The sequence below is a fragment of the Rhinolophus sinicus genome, chromosome 14, assembly GCF_057876585.1.
Source record: "Rhinolophus sinicus isolate RSI-liver-muscle chromosome 14, RSI-T2T, whole genome shotgun sequence".
Classification (NCBI taxonomy): domain Eukaryota; kingdom Metazoa; phylum Chordata; class Mammalia; order Chiroptera; family Rhinolophidae; genus Rhinolophus; species Rhinolophus sinicus.
In genome coordinates this window covers 55,115,338-55,138,161 of record NC_142514.1, presented here as the reverse complement: position 1 = coordinate 55,138,161, position 22,824 = coordinate 55,115,338, and the positions used below count along the sequence as shown (strand labels likewise).

Sequence of the window (22,824 nt, the reverse complement as noted above, 5' to 3'; positions counted from 1 at the left end):
CAGTGAGTTCTATGTGTTTATTTGTTTGTTTGTTTGTTTGTTTTGGTTTAAATCAAACACATTCCTGCCATAATCCAACTGAGTTCAGGCTTCTCATGCTCATATGCCATGTAATCTTTAAGGTCTATTTTAGGTCTGGGAGTTTGTGATTCTGTTACAATTTTTATTAGTTTCTATTATCATTTTTCATTTTACTTCTTTTCTGTGATGCCCAATCCATAATGATTTTGCCTTTCTCTAAATCAGTGGTTATCAATAAGGAGTGACTGTGCATCATCCTTCCTCTCCCTTTGGTGACATTTGGCAGTGTCGGGGGACATTTTTGGTTGTCGTATCTGGGGAGAAGGTTCTGTCTGGCATCTAGTGGGTGCAGCCAGGCATGCTGCTAAACATCCTTCAGTGCACAGGACAGCCCACAACAAAGAGTTATCAGGTCCCAAATGTCGATAGTGCCAAGTGTGAGAAACCCTGCTGTACATGTGTGACACTTGTCTGTACCATTCATTTGGCATGGAACGAAACACGTCTGTCCTAGTATTACAATTTAACTAATTGCTTATAGCTATATTTCTAAAATATTTTTTTTTCTCCTTTATACTAAGCACATTTATCTAGTGACCTAATGATTTCATCTAATCCCATAGCTTTAATTACCATCTATAAACTGATGAACCTTAAGTTTGTATTTCCAACTCTGAACTGTTTCAAGTCCATACCCATTTTCAGCTGATTACTGAACATGTCCGGTTAGGTGAGCAATACACAGCTCAGCGTGTTCAAAGTGAATTCTCTATGCTCTCACAAACTTGATCCTCTCTAATCTTCCTGATCCTGTTTATCTACCCAGTTAATGTGGCCGAAGACCTGGGAGACGTCCTTGATGTTTCTCTTTTCCTCACCTCCGGCAATCTGTGAGGGAGTCCTTCAGTTTACCTCTACACTGTATTTGAATTTGTTGTCATTCTTTTCAGGGCTGCCCACTGAGTCCAAGCCAGCTTCGTCTCTTATCTAGACTATTCCATTGGCTACTAACTGATTTTCCCACTGCCGTTTCCCCACAACCTTCTTTTTGTCTCTCATATAATAGAAGTGTTCTTTTTAAAGCCTAAATTGGTCCATATCACTCTCCTGCTTAAAAGCTCTCCAGCAGTTCTGCACAGTTCTTGAATGTAACCCAAAGGCTCAGCCTCCAGGGCCTGGTGTGTGTGCCTCGGCTTCTCTATGCCCCTGGGGCCTCCTCTTCCACTCTCCCATATGCCCCCCTCAAGCCACATCGACCCTCTTTCTTCTGAACACCCCACGCTCATTCCCACTTCACCAGTTAGCCATGACCACTCTGCCTACAGCATTTTCCATGTGGCTTCCCACATGTTCACGTGGCTTGTCCCTCACTGTAGTCAGTTCTCATCTCTTCAGAGTAGCTTTTCCTGATGACCTAACCAGCCCATCACCTTATCTTTCTAAACCTATAGGCTGTTTTATTTTTTTTCATAACATTGCTTTTGTTTTGTTCTGTTTTGTTTTGTTTTTTATTAGTTTCAGGTGTACAAAACAATGTAATAATTAGACATTTACACCCCTCACAGAGTGATAACTCTGCACCCCCAATCTACTACCCTTCTGGGATCGTATATAACTGTTACAATTCCATTGTCTCTATTACCAATCCATTGCACTTCTTGTTTTCTAAATTTGTTTTATTCATATATTTCTTTATGTGTTTATCATCTTCCCCCTTCCTTAGAATGTTAAGTTTCTTGCGTGAAGTACCATTTCTAACACATGGTAAATACTCAGTAAATATTCATCATATACATGAATAAATTAATTTTTCCATGTACCTGTCTCTTCCACTTAAATGGTTGAGACATCATATAGTATTTTGCATGTACAGTTAAAGTATGAAGTCAGTGAACATATTTTGATCATCTTTAAACGTGTACCTCCTGCACAAAACAGATGCTAAGTAAACATGTTGAAGCAGTGGTTAAAAACTCAAGCTCTGTGCTATGATTTGGTCCAGCTCGTGTTTCCATCTCAGTGACTTGGGCAGGTTACTTACATTTTATAAGCTTCGCTTTTCTTATCAGTAGAATAGGGACACTAATATCTGCTTCATAGATTTATTGCGAGAATGAAATAAAGAATGCATAGAAAGTATGGTATGTGGCATATTACAAATGCTCAATAAAAGTTAGCTATTGTTATTATTTCTTCATTTAGACGTGAAGTTCCTCAACAATAAGGTAGGACTTAGGGAACCTTAAGTTCATTAGATACATTTAATACATGTTTGCAAGGATGCAAAAAATTGAAAACTGTTGGGTTATATTTTGTTTTTCAGGTAGGCATAGCAGCGTGCCAGATTGCTAGAGCGTATGGTTTAAAGGTTTTGGGCACAGCTGGCACTGAGGAAGGACAAAATATTGTTTTGCAGAATGGAGCCCATGAAGTGTTTAATCACAGAGAAGTTAATTATATTGATAAAATTAAGGTAAAATTGTTCTACAGTTTTATCAAAGTAAAATTTTGTTTCTTAGGAGACTTACAGTTTTTTTTTTTTTTTTTGGTAAGTTCTTTGTATCAACCATTCTCTTAGTGTTGTTTCCTTTTTATTTTTAAATTCCTGTGTTTTTTATGCTGTGTTTTAAAATTTTGATTAATTTAAAAAAGCAGAGATGTCTAATTTTTAAAATTTCACTGTCATTTCTATCTTGTTTATGTTTCTCAAATGAAATTTAGCCCCTCACATCTTATAGCTATAAAAATTTGTACTCTTTAATGCAAATCACAGTTCAAGTAAAACTACAGCTTTGTATTTGCCCCTGTGAAGGGTTCTTGTGTAATTTCTCATGGTGTAAATTTTCCACTGAAGGTGAGGTATCCACAGATTACAAACTTTCCCTGTCTAGCCCAGGGAATACAGTTTATTTGTTAACTGGATGCTTTGGAGGAATGATCACTATTCCATCCAAAGCGGTGAGGCAGCATTTAGTTCACTGTTGCGTACAGCCCATTGATACAACAGAACTCAAGCAGATTCAGCAGGTCCCCATTGGTGCTATCTTAGCAAGTTACTCAACACTGATTACTTTGCTAATCCTCAGACTACTTGCTCAGGTTGAGAAAGAATTAAGAGTTTTCCAGGTATTGATTACTATGTAAACTAGGTCATTACAAACTGAGGAAAAATATGAGTGAGAGTTTGTGTTTTACCACTAAATCACCTTGCCAAAAAACTGAGTACAGATACTCCTTTGTTATATACCTAGGAAGCCTAAAATTAATTGAGTGTCCACTACCAATACCGATTTCCAAGAGTATTTAGGAAGATGAATATTAGCCAGTTATTTTAAGAATATGGTTTTGTTTTGCAGTAATTTAATTTTAAGACCACGAGGTCTGGTAGCTTCCATCTCTTCTATTTGTTCCTTCTGCTTGAGCCTCCCTCATTCTCCAGAAGCATTCTTTTAACCTTTCATCTCCCCCTCCCCCTTCCTGTCCTTTATCACCAAACTCCTTGGAAAAGTAGTAGGTACTCCTGGCTTTACTTCCTTCCCTCTAGCCTCCCACTGCAGGTTTGCTGCCACTCCAACTTCTTACACTGCTAATCAGAGGTCACTGATAAGCTCCTGTTACCAGTCTGCTGCTCTTTTCCCGCTCCTCATCCTGTTTGATTTCTCAGCAACAACTGACCCTGCCCACATCTCCTGGAAACTGGAAGTAAGAAGAGATTCTTACTTCCCTGACTTCCTTTTCCGTCTCCTTCCTCTTCATATTACTCAAGTGTTTATGTCCCTTTGGCCTTTTCCCTTGGTCTCTCATCTTCTCTGGTACTTAACCTTCATCTTGATCTGTATTGTACACACACATGGCTTCAGTTACTACCCATTACTGTTACTACCCATCAGGCCAACACTATCTCTCGCCTGATCAGCCTGCTAGACTGCCACACATCTGGCCACCCAAGGCAAAAAAACCTCATTTCATTTTTATTCCTATCTTTTCATCACCATTCTCCCTCTGACCCATCAAGGTGGTCACCTCATTCTAACAGTTTCATCTCTGGCATGCCTTTCATATATATCACTTTCTCTGTTCCCTTCACCATTGTGACTTAATCTTCATCCTCTCCAGCCATGACTATTATTCATAGCTGAGTTAATATGGCCTTTTACCTCCTCTACTATCTCCAGAGTCATTTGGTTCTCTTTAAAAAGAAAACAGAAATAGTCTCCAGACGTAAGTAAAATGGGAGCTCCACAAGGATAGGAATTTTTGTTTCTCTTGTTCCCTGCTGGATCTCCTCGGTACCTAAAACAGTGCCTGGCCCAAGAATTAATTAATGAACATCTGTCCACCAAAGTCCAAATCCTTTAATGTGGCATTTAATGTATTTTCGTGGTCTATACCACATTCCAGTGTACTCTCTCCTACCTCTTCCTGTCCCCAACCTCCACCTTCCCAAATACATATTCCAGCTCTGCTGGGCTGCTTTCCAATCCTGGCTTGAACTGTCAGTCCCTAAATCTTTGCTTTTCTGTTTCTTCTGTCCAGACTGCCTCTGCCTCATGTCTAGCTTCCTCTTGCTCCTCTTCCTTCCTGCTCGAAGACTCCTATTCATCCTTCAGGGCCCGGGTCTTCATCTGTATGGAATTTTGTATGACCATTACACCTGATCAAAGTTGTAACTTTTTCTTTCTTCATAACCTACGGTTTATTTCTGCTAATGTATTACTTAGCCCATTACATTACAGCTATGCCTGTAGTATTTTCCATCTTTCTCCCTAGTTTTGTTTTGAGCTCCCTATGTCCATCTTTGAATTCCTATACCTAGCACACTGCCTGACACAAGCATTCATTTTTCTGTTAAAATAAAATGAATATAAGGTAGAGATGTATAGCTTTTTAAGAGGTAGTTTTCGATGTTGGGAACCAGCATCTGAGAGCCCAAAAGAAAAGAAACATTATGCCCAGCTGATTGTAAACCACTTAGAACAAAACTGAATGCACACACAAAAAATCCTGCAGCATCAAACAGCCAGTATTTTCTTTTGTGTTTTGTTTATTAATAAAAATGGGAGCCTTGTAGGGTTTTACTTTTTATTTATTTATTTTTCTGTATGAAAATACATTCTGAAGATAAGAAAATTTTCAACTAAGGAGAACGTATTTTATAGTCAAGTTGAGTCTAAGCGCCTGAAAATTCTAGACAAATTTTTTTTTATTATGGCAATTTATTTTATACAAATCTGTCCATTTTAAATGTTGTAGCTCATACCTTGGAATGACATCATCACAATATAATTAGATCAGTTTAAAATTTGCATGATCAGATTGAAAATGTACATTTTATATCATTTGAAACATACTTCTGTAATATATGGGACAATGATAACTATTTTACACTTTTTAAACTTGTTTTCTTAACTTTGCATTCTTTTATATTATATAGAAATCTGTTGGTGAAAAAGGAATTGATGTGATTATTGAAATGTTAGCTAATGTAAATCTTAGTAATGATCTGAATCTTCTGTCATATGGAGGACGAGTAATAGTAAGTATTTCTTTTCTTAACCACTTTGAATTTTGCCATAATTTAACACTGTTTTGCAGTAATCTTCAATGATACACACGTTGTTCTTCATGATAGGTTGTTGGCAACAGAGGTTCTATTGAAATAAACCCACGGGACACCATGGCAAAGGAAACTAGTATAATTGGAGTTGCTCTCTATTCCTCAACCAAGGTAGGAAAAGAAGTGATGCAGTTTGTCTAGTCAGGCAGGTTAGAAATTTAGGTGTAAAACTTAGTTATGTGACTGGATAAGTAGGTTAAGGATTAGTCACTAGAAGATAAGTAGGGTGGCAGTGTAATTTATTTTCCAAGTCAGGACACTTTTGAGAGAGAAAGGAGATCCCATTAGCAATTACTTCAGGACAATAAGCATTTGTAAACTGAGACTACCTCAGACAAATTAGACTTACGGTTATCCTATAGCGATAGGATAGCCTTTCTGTAGTTCTGGACAAGTTGACAAAGCCACACATTTGTAAGAAACTGTTTAGGCTTTCTTAGATTCTGAAAATGTTTAATGCATCTGAAAATTAAGTCATATGTTCCTCTACAAAACACCTTTTCTTTCACTTAGGAGGAATTTCAGCAATTTGCAGCAGTCGTTCAAGCTGGAATGGAAATTGGTTGGTTGAGACCTGTAATAGGTTCTCAGTATCCGTTGGAGAAGGTGGCCCAGGCTCACAAAAATATCATTCATAGCAGTGGGGCTACTGGGAAAATGATTCTTCTCATATCATGATTAATTATTTCATGTATTTCCTATGTAATTAGAGGTTTCTTACTCCAGTTTTACTTATGCTGTCTTTGCTTTAATTAGCATTCATTTGATTCATTGAGTTTTTCATATTAAAAAACAAGATTTGTCTTTAGAGATCCTGGGTATTGGAGTACAATTTGTGTTAGAGCTGGCAATATTCCTTAGGCCTTCTACCTGTAATCAAGCAGTCGTCATAGTGGGAAATAGAATGTTGTCATTGCCATTGGCATGCATTATAGACATTCCTGATCATTCATTTCATACCTTTGACTAAAACATGCTAATTAAAAATCACACTGCTTGATTTCCAAGACTGTATTCTTCTCATAAAGCTTCTTCAGTCTCTAATTAGCCTAGAATTGTATTTGACTCTGAAGATTTTCTAGACTAAACAAGACCCCTTTTCCAAACTAATCTCATGGAGATCTACAGGTCTCTTGGAAGGGCAAAATAAACAATGTCCCGAGAAATTTATTAGTTTTCCAATATTTCCCTAAATATTTACTTTGTTAATGGTTGATTACCAATAATCCATATATTTTGTGAAGACAGCAGCCTTATCTTTGGTATAATATGATGCCAGGTGTATAGTCTCCAAATAGATACTTACAGATTGATTTGATTTCAAATTAGATTTAGAATTATCTGTTTGTCTAATGGGGGTCACCTATTTTTATTTAAATTAATAAACAAATTTGACACATTAAGAATGATGTGCCTTTGTTTTTATAACGTGGAAACCTGCAGTAAATTCTATAGGAAATTTAAAACTGTTTATCTGGTTTGTCTTGATGCAGTCCTCGCCTTACTTCACTCTTACATCGCTCGTGATGGCCCTTCCTAACAGTGTTCGGGGCTGAAGTCTTTGTCTAAATTTAGTAAAGGAATGATTATGTAGAAATCTTGCCATCAATATTAAGCCCAAGGAAATGAGGTTTGATTGTTGATGTTCTGGTTTTCCTTCACATGAACACAGCTTCCTGTCTGCTGCTGCATTAAGTGCTTGCTTCTCTTGACCTGATTTGTTGTTTTGAATGACAATCGTATTTCCAGTTTGAACACAAAATCCTGCTTTAATAGTGAACAGAAAGCACTGCTAAGTTCTACAATTGAGGGTTGTTTTGGCTTCTGGCTGAAAGGGCCATGGCTGAAGTGTTTTGGCTATTAGCATTTTCCAAGTTTATTCACTATTTCTTTTACAGGTCAGCATCCTGTAAAAAAACATGTTTCAAAAAAGTGTTAAAAAGCAATGTCATGAATCTAGAGACTAGCATTTCATATACATCCTAAAATGAAGGATTTCTTCCCATGTAAAAAACCAAGGAATAATTATTCTGTAAAAGTCAGTGTAATCTGTTTGCACATTCACCTTATCTATATAGAATGAGCTAAAGCACACTGCTGACTTAATAATTCACAGCCATTGACACAGTCCCGTGCATTTCAAAGGCAAAATTAGCCAAACTTTCTGGACTAGTATATTTATGATTATGTAACATTGGACACGTTCCCTGTACGAATCTCCTTGTAGTTCTAGTTCTATTCTTGTCGCAGTTTTCAGCCAACTGTACTCACTGCTCTGTTGGTGCCTGTAGCCCGAGGGCTACTATACCAGTCACCAGTGCTGTCGTCCCTGACCACAGGGGAGAATAACCAGTAGAATCGACAAGCATTATGTCACGTCTCAACCGTCTGAACTTCTGTTCCTTTTTGCTTTGACCTTAGGCGTATATTTGCTTAGAATCATAAATTGTGTTAGAAACCAGATGGATCAGCCACCCCAAGCTTAAGAAGGTGAAACGACATACCAAGTGTCACATGACTCATAGGCTCAAACTCAGCTAACATTTTTGAGTAGCCTTTGGATATAAAACCTGAATTTTAATTTCCAGGCCTTTGGCTTTTCTGGCTTGCTGTACGTCCGGCTGCCATGGGCGTTGAGCTGCCTGCTTTTAAGCCTCATTTTACCTGAGATTCCTAGTTTCTTACCCTATGAATCATCCTTGCCTCAGCTGTCACTTATCTCCCAATTTGACAGTCTTTTATGAAGGGAGTATTCTATTCATCCATTACTTCAAAATATTTATCGAGTACTTAAGAGTCTGAAGGCACGTGCTAGAATTTGAGGATTCAAAGATGTATAAGACATCCAAGTGTATACATCCTTGAGATGTATAAGACATCCTTGAGTTGAGTAGGGACAAGAACCAAGTAAAACATATTTTTAGAGTATTGTATATATACATGTAGGTTATTGTGTATATACATGTATATATTATACATACATATGTATGTATGTATAAAGAGATTTCTTTTTAAATTTTTTTCTCATGCAGTTATGGGGGCTGACAAGTCTAAATCTATAGGGCAGGCCAGTGGGGCTTTTATATTTCAGTATGAAAGCAGAATTCTTCCTCTGGGAAACCACAGTTTTTGTTCTTAAGACTTTTGACTGATTGAATGAGGCCCACCTGCATTATGAGGGAAATCTACTTAAAGTCAGCTGATGACTCTGTAAACATAAAACTAACCATCACAAGTGGTGACCTGGAAACACAGATGAGGAGCTCTTAGTGTAGCTTGGGATTTCAATTAACATTTAATGTCTTTGATGTATTTATTTGTTAGCTCCCTCTATACATAGTGGCTTTAGCCAGAGAAGTACAAAATCACTTGGATGTTTCTGAAAGGGAAAGGTAGCATTTTTAAATATCCTTAGCTCAGCTTTACTGAGGCAAGAAATTGTGTGCCAAAACTTACAGTGTAAAGAGCTTTTTTCTGTATAAGATAACTATCAAGAACAGCAAAACCTATTAGGTCACTTTGGCCTCGTTCTCTGTGTCTTCAACCATGTCTCACGGAAAGGAAAACCCCTCTCAGCTCAATCCTTAATTCTCTTTCCAATACTACCATTTAATACATTTCTAAAATGTCATTGAAAGTGATCATAAAACAATTTCATTGATCCATGGGGCTTTAGGAATAGCTCATATTGTGGGAACTTCCTACATCCAAGGAAAGAGTCTAGGAAATGTGATATCATAGAAAGAAATCTAAAGACACCTTGGTCTTTGTCATTGACCAGTAGGTGTTGCTGGGGACAGTCCATGTATGTTATGTAAGAGTGAGTCTTGATCCCAAACCCACTGCATGATACAGATGCTCATTAAAGAGCGTTCAGCACGTCCTGGATTTGTCCTTTTCCAGCTCCATGTAGAAAGACACACAGAGACTGCAACAGTACTAGACAACTAAAGGTAAGAGGAAACCCTGTGCCAAAATCCATTGGGAATTTGTACTAACTCCAGTGTCAGTCATTTGATTCATTGACCCAAATTAGTTGCAGAGTAGATAGGAAAAAACCTCAACTCAGTCATTGCTTCCAACTCAAGACACAGGAGGTACACTGCCTAGAATATCAACTCCTTAGCCACAAATAACTGAGCTAGCTGGAGATTTATGCCCATCCCTCAGTGTCTCTCAGCTTCTTGCTTTCACCTGCCCTTTAGAGACTACAGGTTTCCATTTGGGGTACAACTGCAGATTCAGGAGGGCGGGGGACTTTGTACCTTGGATGTACCGTTGCACAGAGAAAGCCTTGCAAATGGGTGGAGAGTGGAGGACCGCCAGATTGCAGTAAGTGCTTGACTGCCGCAGAGCCAGATTATCTAGGAATCAGAGCCGCAGACGTTCATGCCTTGGTCCAGCAGGCACTAGCATTGACACGAGGTACTTATGCGGCCACCTTACTCCAGGTGTAGATTTGAAAGGAACTGAGCTGCTGCATGAACAGGGAGGAAAGCCAAGGGCATGTGAAGCCCTCTGGTAGAGTTGGTAAGAGCGTGGGTGTGGAGGCAGGAGGCCTGGCTGTAAGACCTGTCTCTACCCCTGACTAGCTGTCGAGTCCTGGGAAAATTGCTTTGTCATTCAGAGTCTCAATTTTCTCAGGGTAACATGGGTGTGATATCTACCTTAGAGTTTGTAAGAAGTAAACAAGATAATGTCTACGAAATACTTAGCACTCTGTCTTACACAAAGTGCTTAAATAAATATTCTTTCAATGTTACCGTGCCTGCCGTAAAGGAAGAATAAGTTAAAATAAAGAAGAGGAATAAACGGAGTATTCTGAAATTTGCAAAAGTGAAAGGAAACCCCACATGCTGTTCCCATAGGAGGTATGAATCAGCATAGCTGACACTGGAAAACTTCATTGGTCATACGGGTAATTTGATCCCTCTCCAAAAAAGTATAGAAAAGAGATGAGAAAAAAAATAGAGCAAATGAAAAACAAAAAAATGCAACCTTTGAACTATAAGTGTGCTCCCACAAAAAAAACCAGTAAAATGAAAGAAGTAATAATTAAAACTTTCCTGAGCTAGCCAACAAGAACTAAATTGATTCACTGATGGTATTTATGTCTATGCAAAATTAATGAAAACTAGTAGTAAGATATCTTTAAAAATTTTAAGTTTCATATAATTAGATGTTGGAAGGAAGCGTGCAGAAGAATCATTATTTATAGTTATATTATTCAAAACCTGGAGAATGCAAGAGAACAAATGGAGAAACCATTAATAAGTTCAGAAAGGTGGTTAATTGCATAATAAATATACAAAAATTAATATAAAGCAGTTGATCAGTTAGAAAAATATGGAAAAATATTCACAATAACAGTACTACTATTACTAATTTAAAAAGCAGTGAAATGTAAGTGACGACATTTACAAGAAACATATAGGACCTTTAAAAAGAAAACTGTAAAACCTTCCTGGGGGATTTAAAAGAATACTCAAAGGAAGAATTCTTAGTCAGATTCATGTAAAGACTTTCCTTCCTGTCATACTCTAGAAATTCAAAGTGATTCCAATCAAAATCTTAATAGGACTTTTTAGGAACCTGAAAAAATATTTCTGAAGTTTTTTTAGTGGAAAAATGGGCAAATAGCCATAAAAATATTCATGAAAAAAAGTAATGAGTTGGAACAAATTGCAGCAGATATGAAAATTTTTTACCATGTTAGAGTTACTAGTGATATTAGTCCAAGGATAACTAGACCAGTGGAACAAAATAGAGTCTAAAAATGCTTCTCACTTTTGTGGGTGATAAAAATGGCTTTTCAATGGGAAAATTCAGTAAAACTGGCTACCTATTTGAGAGGTGAAAAGCCTCTTATACCATTACTCAAAAGCCATTTTTCTTTTATAGTTTTACCAAACTATAAAAGAAACAGCAAAGTAGGAAAAATAAAAAAAGATCTCCAAAACCAGATAACAATGAATAAACTTAAGAATTTTTCAAATTAATTAGTAAATAATGAACATTCCCACAAGAGAGATGGACATGGGTAGATAATTCATACAAGAATAGGTACATATAGCCAGCAAACTTATGGAAAGTTGTTCAACCTCATTAGTAATACAAGAAATGGACACTTGTGGACTGTTGATGAGAATATAAAATTGTTTCTGTTCTGGAGAACTAGCTGATAGGCAATGTCTTTAAGATTAAAATGTGACCCCTCTTGAACTCCTTAATTACACTATAAGAATTTATCCTAAAGAGATAGACATGTCTGTAGAGACATACATCAAGATTATTTTCATTGCAGCATTGCTTATCATAGTAAAATATTGGAAACAACCTAAATTTCCATCAATGGAGTGATTAAAAAGCTAATATATTTACATGGTGTAATACTGTGTAGCTATTATGATTCTGTATATCTATAGTTCCTAACATGGGAAGATGTTCAAGGCATAGTATTAACAATGTTAAGTTTAAAAAGTAGATACAGAATATGTTTAACATAATTCCACTTCTATATAATTGTCCATGTTTACTTCTGCCTTTCAAGAGATATTTGATAGATATTTATCAAAATATTTTGTGTTAGTGGTGAAGTTATAAATATCTCCCCTCCCCCACGACCTTTTATTTTTCCGACATTTTAAAATATTTTCAACAAAAAGTTATTTTTCACAAATCAGTAGCTAAATTTTAAGATAAATGCCTTCCAAAGTAATAAATATTAGGCTCTAAATAATATACTCTGAAATTTAATGACATTTATTTTGGTTTTTGATATTAAACTATTGCCAGTGAGAAAACATTCAGCCTAAGAAAAAGCTTAAAGGAGTTTATTTGAGCCAAACTGATGACAATTGCCAGGAAGCAAAGTCTCAATGGATTAAGAAAATGCTCCAGAAAATGGCTGTTTTGCAACTTATTTTATACATTAGAATCAAAGGAGGAAGGATACATGAAATCCATTAAGGGGGTGGGAGAAAGCAAAGCAGGAAAATCTCTGGGATTGGATAAAAAGAAAAATGGAGAGACACATACTTCTTTAACGTTGGTGAGTACAGGATACTTAATAGCATTTTACAGCACATAGAGATGGTATTTGGGGAACAAGATAACAATGAGGGATTTTGTAGTTTCCTGCTCTAATGTGGGGGGTTGTACCCCTTAAGGGGTGGAGAAAGGAATTACTCTTACCTTCCAAGGGTATGTTACCTTAGATGCAAAAAGATGACAGACAGGCTCATTTAAGATAAAGACTGATCTTTGTCAAGGAAGCTACCGGCCAAGGATGTGACTTCCCTCTATGGTTCACCTTGGTTAGGAACAACCATCTTATTCAGTCTCCTGAGCTTGTCAGGTTTGACATGTGGTCCCTTTTCTGTCCACGCTATTTATATATATCTTACCTAGAATCTTCTGTAATAGTATGTCCACACATTCAGAATTAGTTCTTACCTGTGCTGATAATTTATGATTTATTCTTTACATGCTCTGTAAAAAGCTGTAATGTATTTGTATTAAATTTGTACATAGTGGATCATAGTGATTTATTTTTTTCTTGTTTTTGAAATAATAAATTGTCCTTATCAAATAGTCCATTTTGTTTTAAAAAGATAAACTATTCTTCAGGTGATGAAAACTATCTGATCATGGGGATCAGATAGTGTTTACATTTCTAGTAATGAACTTTCAAGATTTAACTTGTGGTTAATAAAAAACCCAAGATGAACTTGGGCTTATCAATTTGTTTTGGATGTTTATTTTGATTGCAGCATCCATTTGAAATCCATTTGTAAGCATCACTTCTAATCAAAGCACTTCTAGTAGGTGTGACAAATGCATTTGAACAAAATAGTACCCATGTATTATCCGGTGAAATATTATTTTGCTTAGGAATTAACACTATATATAATTCTGTTTCACAGTTTATTCATGTAATTTGAGTTTTTATATGCCTTGTAGTTTCTTTTAGTCTGGAGTAAGTTTTGAGTTTATTAGATGGTTTCACGTAGTCTTGTTTATAGACCCATCACTGTAGCTTCTAAGTGCTTCACAGATTATGTTCCCTTTTATGTCTATCAATCTACATTTCCACACAAATGAAAACTCTGAAGTTGCTGGAATTCTTTACCGTTTTATTTTCAGCCTGCTAGTTAACCAAATGAGGAACACTGTTTTCCAGAGTTTGTTCCACTCACTGGCAGGCAATTTATCTGGAATTTTTTTTTCACAATAAAGAAAATACCAACCCTATTCAAACTTACGGATGTATTTGCATCCTTTTGGCTTTATCTCCTGTTTCATTAGAAGTGATGACCACCCCCCACCCTTCTTTTTAAGCATAATGCCTCCATCTTTTCTTTGAATTACATTGCTCTGGCCTCTTCATGAACTTTGCTCTATCAGGTATCCCCTGAATCTTGTAGCTTCATCATCTCTCTAAAAATATAAACACCTCAGTTTTTTCCCATCCTCACTTTCAGAACATTATTCTGCTCATACCCCTGGTCTCTCTCAGGTTCCTTTTCAAACATCTCTCCTTACACTCACCTCTTAATTGTTGGTATGCTTTCTTTTTATTTCTATTTTATTTATTTGTTTCAGGTGTACAAAACAATGTAAAAAGTTAGACATTTACACCTCTCACAAAGTGATAACCCCCCCCTCCCAATCTACTACCCCTCTGACATTGTATATAGTTGTTACAATTCCACTGACTGTTCCTTATGCTGTACTCCACTTATTGTGACTGCATATATACCATGTTTTCCCGAAAGTAAGACCTAGCCGGACCATCAGCTCTAATGCGTCTTTTGGAGAAAAAATTAATATAAGACCCGGGGACCATCAGCTCTAATGCGTCTTTTGGAGCAAAAATTAATATAAGACCTGGTCTTATTTTCCGGGTCTTATATTAATTTTTGCTCCAAAAGATGCATTAGAGCTGATGGTCCAGCTATATCTTATATTCGGGGAAACAGGGTATTAAATTATAGTTGACATTCCGTATTACTCAGCTTCAGGTGTACAGTGCAGTGGTCAGGCACTTACACTGTCCAGGAAGTCGTCTCCTTAATAAGACAAGTGTCCATCAAATACCCTACAAAATCTTTACAACATTATTGATTATATTCCCCAAACTGTCTTTTGTATCCCCGTGGCAATATTGTGGTTACCGATGTGTTTTCTAATCCTCTCACCTTCTCCCTCATCCCCACCCCCCCTCCCATCTAGCAACCCTCAGTTTTTCCTCTATATCTCTGAGACTGTTTCTGATTAGTTTGTTCATTTATTCTATTCTTTAGATTCCACATGTAAGTGAGATCATATGGTATTTGTCTTTCTCCGTCTGACTTATTTCACTTAGCATAATGTTCTCTAGGTCCATCCATATCGTTGCAAATGGTAAGATTTCATTATTTTTTATCATCGAGTAAGACTCCATTGTATAAATGTACCACAATTTCTTAATCCAGTCATCTACTGATGGGCATTTTGGTTGTTTCCACATCTTGGCTATTGTGAATAGCATTGCAATAAACATAGGGGTGCACATATTTTTTCAAATTAGCATTTTGGATTTCTCCAGGTAGATACCTAAGGTTGGAATTGCTGGGTCATAAGATAGTTCCATTTCCAGTTTTTTGAGATAACCTCCATACTGATTTCCATGGTGGCTGCACCAATCTGCAATCCCACCAACAGTGCCTGAGGGTTCCCTTTTCTCCACATCCGCGCCAGCACTTGTTTGTTGATTTATTGATGATGCCATTCTGACAGGAGTGAGGTGGCATCTCATTGTGATCGGTGTCCGAGCCTTTATCTCCAACCTGTTCTAAGGACGAATGGACTGATCACTTGGGTGTTTCACCGACTTCTCAAAATCATTATGTTCAGAATTGAATTCTTCCCAATCACAAACTGTTACCATAGAACCAGCTCAAAATGGTCCTATTTTGTTTACCCTATTGGTGAAGGAGGGATCCCCCACCCTAAGGAATGTGGTGGCTAAACACACAACACCCAACACTGGTCAAATGAGATTGGCAACAGTTATTAGTCACATATACTCACAATCTGGGGAAGATGGCACTGAATGCCAAGAGACAGGCCATATGGGTTTTGCACATGGGAGCAGAAAGCACCAGAAGGGCTTGTGGGAGGCAAGTTTTGTAGTAACAAGAGGTTTGAGTAGCCCCTGGCTCCCGTGGGGGTGTGTGTGATTGGTTTATTTGAAGAGTTTCACAAGCTGGCAGAGAGGTAAGACTCAATAAGTTGAGGACAGGATGGGGTGTAGCCAATCCAGTTGATAAAGGAACTAAGTGGGTGGAGAGCCTTGCCCACCAAGTGGGTGGCACATCTGGCAAGAGTAGGAGAATTCCAGCTAAGCTTTTACATTCGTTTGTTTGTTTTTATGGTAAGTGCTTAGTAAAGACTAGCTGTCACGATTATTGGTCTCTCTTGTTACTTGGCTTTGCATCAAAGAGAACTGCCCATGGTTTGACATTAATCCCAGAAGTACCATGTCCCTGGGTTTCTGGAATCTTAAAATATTATTACCCTTTGCTGCACTGGAAGCTTGAAAAAAATAAATGAGTTAAATTAGCATCCCTGGCATCAGCATCCAGCATATTACATTGTAGGCCAATAACTTTCAAACGGTTTATTACGCATAAAACTCACCTGGGGAGCTTGTTTAAATGCAGGTTCCTAGGCATCCCGCCTCCTGTTCTGATTCTGGGATTGTGTGGGTCCTAGGCATTTGCAAATGTTAACAAATACCCTTGAGGTCCTAAGAAACACTGTGAACGACCCTTAATTGGTGCTGGCTCCTGCCCTCCTGTTGCTGCCACTCCTCCTTCGGCTCCTTTTTTAGGAGGCGCTGCACCTTTAAAGGCAGCACCTGGAATTTCAGCCTTACAATGTGATAACCTCCTGAAGAAAATCTTCCATGACCGCCCCTACTCAGAGTTATGAACCTTTTCTCTGCTCCTAGAGTAAATCTGATCACTCGCCGCTCTGCCAAGGGTGTTATGTTCTTTGTGAAAGAAGACCGGTCTACACACGCACACACACACCCCACAAACAGAAACAAATAAGCACACTTAACACTATTGCAATTTACTATTTCTTTGCCTGCGTCCCTGATTAGAGTGATGTGAATTTCTTGAGTGTGGGGGCTGTGTTTTTCATTTCCTAAACCCATCTCTCTGTTTCACCAATGGAAGGAAGTTAGCAAACGTTTGTAGAATAAATTGATAAGTATGTATTACACACAGATTCATGGAATGTACCTTATTTCTGCATGAAAATGTACTCAAACAATGCGTTTGAGAAGTAAAAGTTCAGAACACTGATTTTACTGAAGAATAGGGAATGTGTACGCGGTGGGTCCTAGCACTGCTCGTTTTCCCTAGGAGAGTGTCAGAGGCAGACCAAGGGACTGGGGTACACACGAGAAAAGTTCGCAGCAGCACTAGCATTCTTGGAACCACAGGACCAGGGAAAGTAGACTTGGTCTCGATAGCCTGAGTCCCCCCAGAAATAGTTGGGGAAGATTTCTCAGGGAGCTGGATGCCCTAAACCAGACACCGGACTCACGGAAATCATAGAGTTGGTGTCATTACTATTTCTGTGACCTTGTTTGCCTCACTTCTAGTCCCCAGATGGTGAGGACTGGGAAAATTTATGTTAATACGCCTTTCTAAAGTGGCTAGAGAGGGGAGCAAACAGCTTCCAGAGCAGAGGTCATTTAAAGTCCTTTTGCCCTGTTTTAATTGCACCTGCTCTTGGACTTCATTCAGTCCCCCATTTATTTGATCCCTCGTCACTTGTCAGTCCATTGCCCTTAACCAGCCCTCACATTCCACCAAGCCTCGGTGGACACCAGAAAACCCTCAGTTACCTTGAACCATCATCCTTCTACAAAAATCACTCATTGAACCCTAACCCTGGATCAAACCCGTAGTCAATTTCCAATTTCCAGCTTTATTTTCATCACTTCGCTTCATCTACCCAATGAAATATCAATCATATGCAGTAGGGACTGGCGCACCTTCTGTAATTTCTCCTTCAAACCCAAAACTTTCCTGCCTCTACTCCTGTCTGTGCCATGTATACCCCTTTTCCAGATATATTTTGAAATGAATCGTTTGATTGACTTTTAGATGATCTGTATATAGCTCTGTGTGCAGTATTTAGAAAACGAGCAAAGCATTTATCCCTCTGGGAGGTAGGTAGAATGTGGGAGCAGCTGCTCATCCGGTGTCACTCAAACCCTTAGTGAAAGCAAATTGCTATATACCACAGGATAGGAAAGGAGAACGAATGGCTGAAGCTTAGTATAATCGGCAGTTGCTAATCAGGAGGAGTGAATATTTTCCTCTTTTGATGTAATTCCTTTGCCCTAGAATTTAAGCTTCTCGAGGTGAGGAGTGAGACCGAGCACAGTACTACAGGAAGGCAGGCCCTCGGATGTTTGAGGAGTAAAGGATTATGATGGTCTGTTTGGTTTTCCTACCTGGGAAATTTTCTTTCAAGTTTTACATACAAACATACATACACACAAGGTGATATATGCATATATAATTTTAAGTTTAAATTGTATCACAGAAGAACACATAAGGAAGCACACGTTTGTACATTAACTATAATTTGGAAATTTGACATTTGTATCAGGTATAGAAAAGTTGGTTTTATGTGCTTTCAAAACTTAGATCTGGGTACCTTGCTTCAAAGAAAACTTCACTTAGATTCTGGGCATCTTGCTTCAAAGAAAACTTCACTTTAGATGAGTAAGAGAAAAAATGGAATTCCTAAAAACATAAAAGTAAAACCAATCCATTAAAACATTTATTTTTCCTTATTATTTTGGTTGGATGAAGCAAGCATCAAACCCTCTTAACCTTATATAATTTATACCTTGAAAACTTTTATCAGCCTAACTCTTACACTTATGTTCTACATACAGAAAGTGCATAACATAGGTCAGTATTAATTTTTAATGGGTCAATTCAACTTAGTAAGGGTAAAAAAAGCAATTTATGTGCTTCAGTAATAACTTCCACTTGTTTTAAACTTGTTTTATTAAAGCTTGCAATTCTATTTAATTGGCACATAATTTAATTGCCACATAAGTTATTCAATTATGTGCTATAAATGGAAAATGTTTATAGGCAATCATATCTCTTTTGTTAAAATCTGAAATGCTAGATATTCCTCAATCTTATGTTTATATGTAATTCCTTCATGCTGATTTTTTGCATTGCACAATTGAGTTATATTTTAAATTGATTTTGCTATTGTTTACAATGTGTGTGAGTGTGTGTGCAGTTTTTAAATTGTATTTCAGTAACTCATTCAGAGAGCCACAATTTAACCTACTTTAGTAATGAAAACAAAGACCCGGAAGACCCGTGTTTCTTTCTTTACGGAAAGTACAGTATCATGATTCTCCACATGATACTCATTTAGCCCAAAGATGTCCTACCCTCCAATCTTTGCCTAATTCCAGCATGTTACTTTTGAAGGTTTACCTTATGTGTTACTTCTACATAGAAGGCTATTCTGACCTCACTAACAGGTGAGATGGCTCTTCTCCATGTTTGTTTAAGCAGAATAACAATATAGAGTCAGACAGAACTAGGATCTAGCCTTTATCTTTCACTAGTGTGGCAACCTTGGCTTTATTAGGCCTCCAGTTTCTCGGTTGGAAATCAGGAATAATAGCGACTTTATTGGATTGTTATAAAAAGTATATTAGGTAAGTCTTATTGTGCCTTTGCACAATGCTTGGCACATAGAAAGCCTATAAAAAATTTAGCTCTCTTCTATTAAGTACTCAATAAATATATGTTGGATGAACAAATGGATTGCAATTATCTATTTTTCCAGCTTTATCAAGGTACAATTGACTACCTATTGACTCGTCTGACTCCCACTGCTCTGTTTATCCAGGCATGGGTTGGTGGTCTTTTGTCTCATGTAAGGTAGAAAAGAGTACCTGCCATATAGTAAGTGGTTGGTAAATTGTAAAGACCTCTAGCTTGCCCATCTGACTAAAAACTTTCATAAGTACTTCAAATAAACATTGATTTAACAAATATTTATTAAGCACCTACTTTGAGCCAGTCATCGCTCTACAGGCAGGTTATACATCCGTGACAGTGTCTGGTTTCATATTATTCGCATTTTGGTGGAGAGAGATGACAGAAAGCAAATAGGCAGGTAAGTACGTGGTATGTTGAGTGATGATAAGAGCTATACATAGAAATAGAGCAGAGTAAGGGGCGAGGGAGTGTGGGGAGCCGTTGCTATTTTATGTAGTGTAGTCAGGAAAGCCTCTCCATGAAGGTGATAACGCGTATTTGAACAAGATACCTAAAGGAAATGATGGAGTCAGTCATGCAGGTGATATCTGGACATAGAGCTTTCCAGGCAGAGGGAAAAGCAAGTGCAAAAGCCCTGAGGAAGGAGTGTGTGTGTGGTGTGTTTCAGGAGGATCAAAGAGCCCTGACTGGGTTGGAATGAAGGCGAGGAAGAGTAACAGATGACATCAGAGAGGTAGCAGAGAGCCGTGTAGATCAGTGGAAATGTTTAGAATTTTAATCTGAGGTAGATGGAAAAGTGTATGCATTAGGGTTTGGATACAGAAATAGAAACATTCTTGTGTAAAGCAGAAAGTGGTTTATACAGGGAGAAAGTGCTCAGACATCACCAGAAAAGGAAAGAGGATAGCGTCTAGGCGGGACCTCCAGTAATGACTTAGAATAAAGCTGTAAAGTACCTGCCAAGGGGAGTTGCTATCTCTGCACCTATCAAGAAGGAGGGGAGTTAGAAGGACCACTTAGCTGCAATCCAAGGATTGGCAAACCACCAGCAACACCACATCCACTTCTTACCACCCAAAGAGTTAGTGACTAAGACACCAGAGCATATGCAGAAAAAACCAAGGTCTCCACAATGCTGCCTACCAGTGCAATGGCCACGTGTCAGGAAGATGGCCCCATTAACTTCTGTTGTTCAAATCTGACTTGGATGCCTGTAATTGGGAGAACTTAATTTTATCACAATGAGAATACTTAATTTTATCACAATGAGAAGACCACTAAGGAGGCCGTTGTATAATCCAGTGAGAGATGATGGTGTTTTTGTGTATTCTTGTGCTGGAAGAAAGGTTTAATCGAGTCCAACTCACTCATTGAACTGATGTCATTCACATTCATTCATTCATTCATTCAACAGTTTATGTATTTTATAATGAAATAGACTGCGTCTCTAAATATCAAGGGAATATACCTGTGTGATCTTATTGAAACTGGCTAAACATTTCTGTAAAAGCTTGAGTGAAATGCAGATGACTATATGAATCAAACCTTAATTTAAACCATCTTCCCTATGATAGCTACATACGTCCAAAGATTTCGATAGATTTTTAAAAGTTTTCTTTCATTCATTCAATATATCAAAAGATGTATTTATGTATCTCTTATTTTGAATTGCCTTGGCCACATGTAAAGCACGTCAAAGCTTGGGGGAAAGCCAGTTTTGGGCAATCACTGTCTCTCAGGCATGACAGGACCAGGACACCTGTCATATTTGGCAATATTGCTTATTTATCTGGAGACTCATTATTTTATAGATTGAGATGTGGCAAACATTCTGACAGATCAAGATTATGTAGCCAAAGGTGGTTTTTATTAAAAAACTTGGAGTTACATTTTTTTTTCCAATTCTTGAAATTCACTTTGATGTAAACCAAAATACGAAATAAATGCCACCTGATGACATTTAAATTAGCATCTGAAATACATGTTGTAGATATTAAGCAGATGATTCAAGAATAGACTTCATAATAAGCATAACTTATTTTCTGATCATCGAATATTTTTGTAGGTAAAAATAATTCAGCTTACCTGTTTAATTACTGTGGGATACGGATTCACAAGTGATGGTTGTAACCACATTACCTGACAACACTAAGTCACTTTATGTTTGAACTTTTATTCTCTGTGCTGCTTTTAGTCTGTTCAATGCATATTTTGTTTTTGAAAAGAATGTTTTCTGTAATAATTATTCTTGTGGAACCATGTAATGTGTTGAGTGAAATGATTTTTCAAATGCTATCATTTATATATATATATATATATATAGTACCCAAAGGTTGGTACTATATATGGAAGACATGTTATCTGATTTCTTCTTTTTGTAAGGCTTTATAAGTTTTGTTTCAATGTTCCTGAATAAGGAAGGGATAGTATATTGTTAAGTAGTATGATATAGATGGTTAGATTATGCTAAAGCTTTATAAAGTTATGTTTTTATATATAAAAGCCTTGAATTAAATAATCTTACTCTTCAACTATTACAGGTCAACTATGTTTAATAAAGCAGAGAATTTTAGTTTATTTCTAAAATATTTTTTCACACTTCATGGTTTGGAATATTGTTTAAATGGATGTAACATATGCATGTTACATATAAACATATATATATGTGTGCGCATATATGTAGACATACATTGTGTATACATGTATATGTACATATGTATCTTTTCATAAACTGAACTATCTACTCATGGAAGACGAGGGATTTATATTACTTCTTCATATGTGTATCTGTCATGGTAGCTCATACACAGAAACACCCAGTAAATACTTGTTGAATAAGTGAACATAAGTGTATGTCCTTGTGTGATACTTAGTGAACACAATGTAGTCCTTAAATTTATTGTGACAACAAGGAAAATCATGGCCTCTTTTGCATTATATTTAATTTCTCAATTTATAATTAGGGCTGTTCACTTAAAAATTTTAACCTTCCTTTGAAAAACATTACAGTTATCCAAATTTCCCAAAGGAACTAGGGTGCCTTTTTATGGGAGTATTTAAGCACTGTTGCTACAGTTTGGTGTCTCTGGGCTCTTGTTTCCAAGTGGCAATCATTAAATATATTCAGGTGAGATAAATATTTTTTGAAAGTTTCCAAATTTAGTTTGTAAAATTGTGTCCTTGGATTGTGGAGCAATTATGCTTCCATGCGATGAGAAATAGTTCAAATCTTTCCTAAGACCACATACAAAGAAAAGGAAGATATCTACATTAAAAGATACGCCTATCTTTGTTTAAGGAAAAGAAATGTTCCTTTCATTTTTATATAAAAGCCATATAAACATCAAGTAGCTTTAA

General features: G+C 37.2%; 1 protein-coding gene across 4 annotated transcripts in view; it reads left to right on the top strand.

Moving 5' to 3' along the window:
- Positions 1 to 22,824, top strand: part of CRYZ (crystallin zeta) — a 40,749-nt gene that overhangs the window by 16,915 nt on the left and 1,010 nt on the right. For 2 of the 4 annotated variants that reach the window (XM_019743765.3, XM_074334954.2), the window contains 4 exons: positions 2,345 to 2,494; positions 5,456 to 5,557; positions 5,654 to 5,749; positions 6,152 to 7,044. In XM_019743765.3, coding sequence (XP_019599324.1) covers positions 2,345 to 2,494; positions 5,456 to 5,557; positions 5,654 to 5,749; positions 6,152 to 6,316 — 513 coding nt within the window. In that variant the 3' untranslated portion in view covers positions 6,317 to 7,044. Of the gene's footprint in view, positions 1 to 2,344; positions 2,495 to 5,455; positions 5,558 to 5,653; positions 5,750 to 6,151; positions 7,045 to 22,824 lie in introns of those variants that run through there. The other 2 variants (XM_019743766.3, XM_074334956.2) reach the window with 2 other exon arrangements.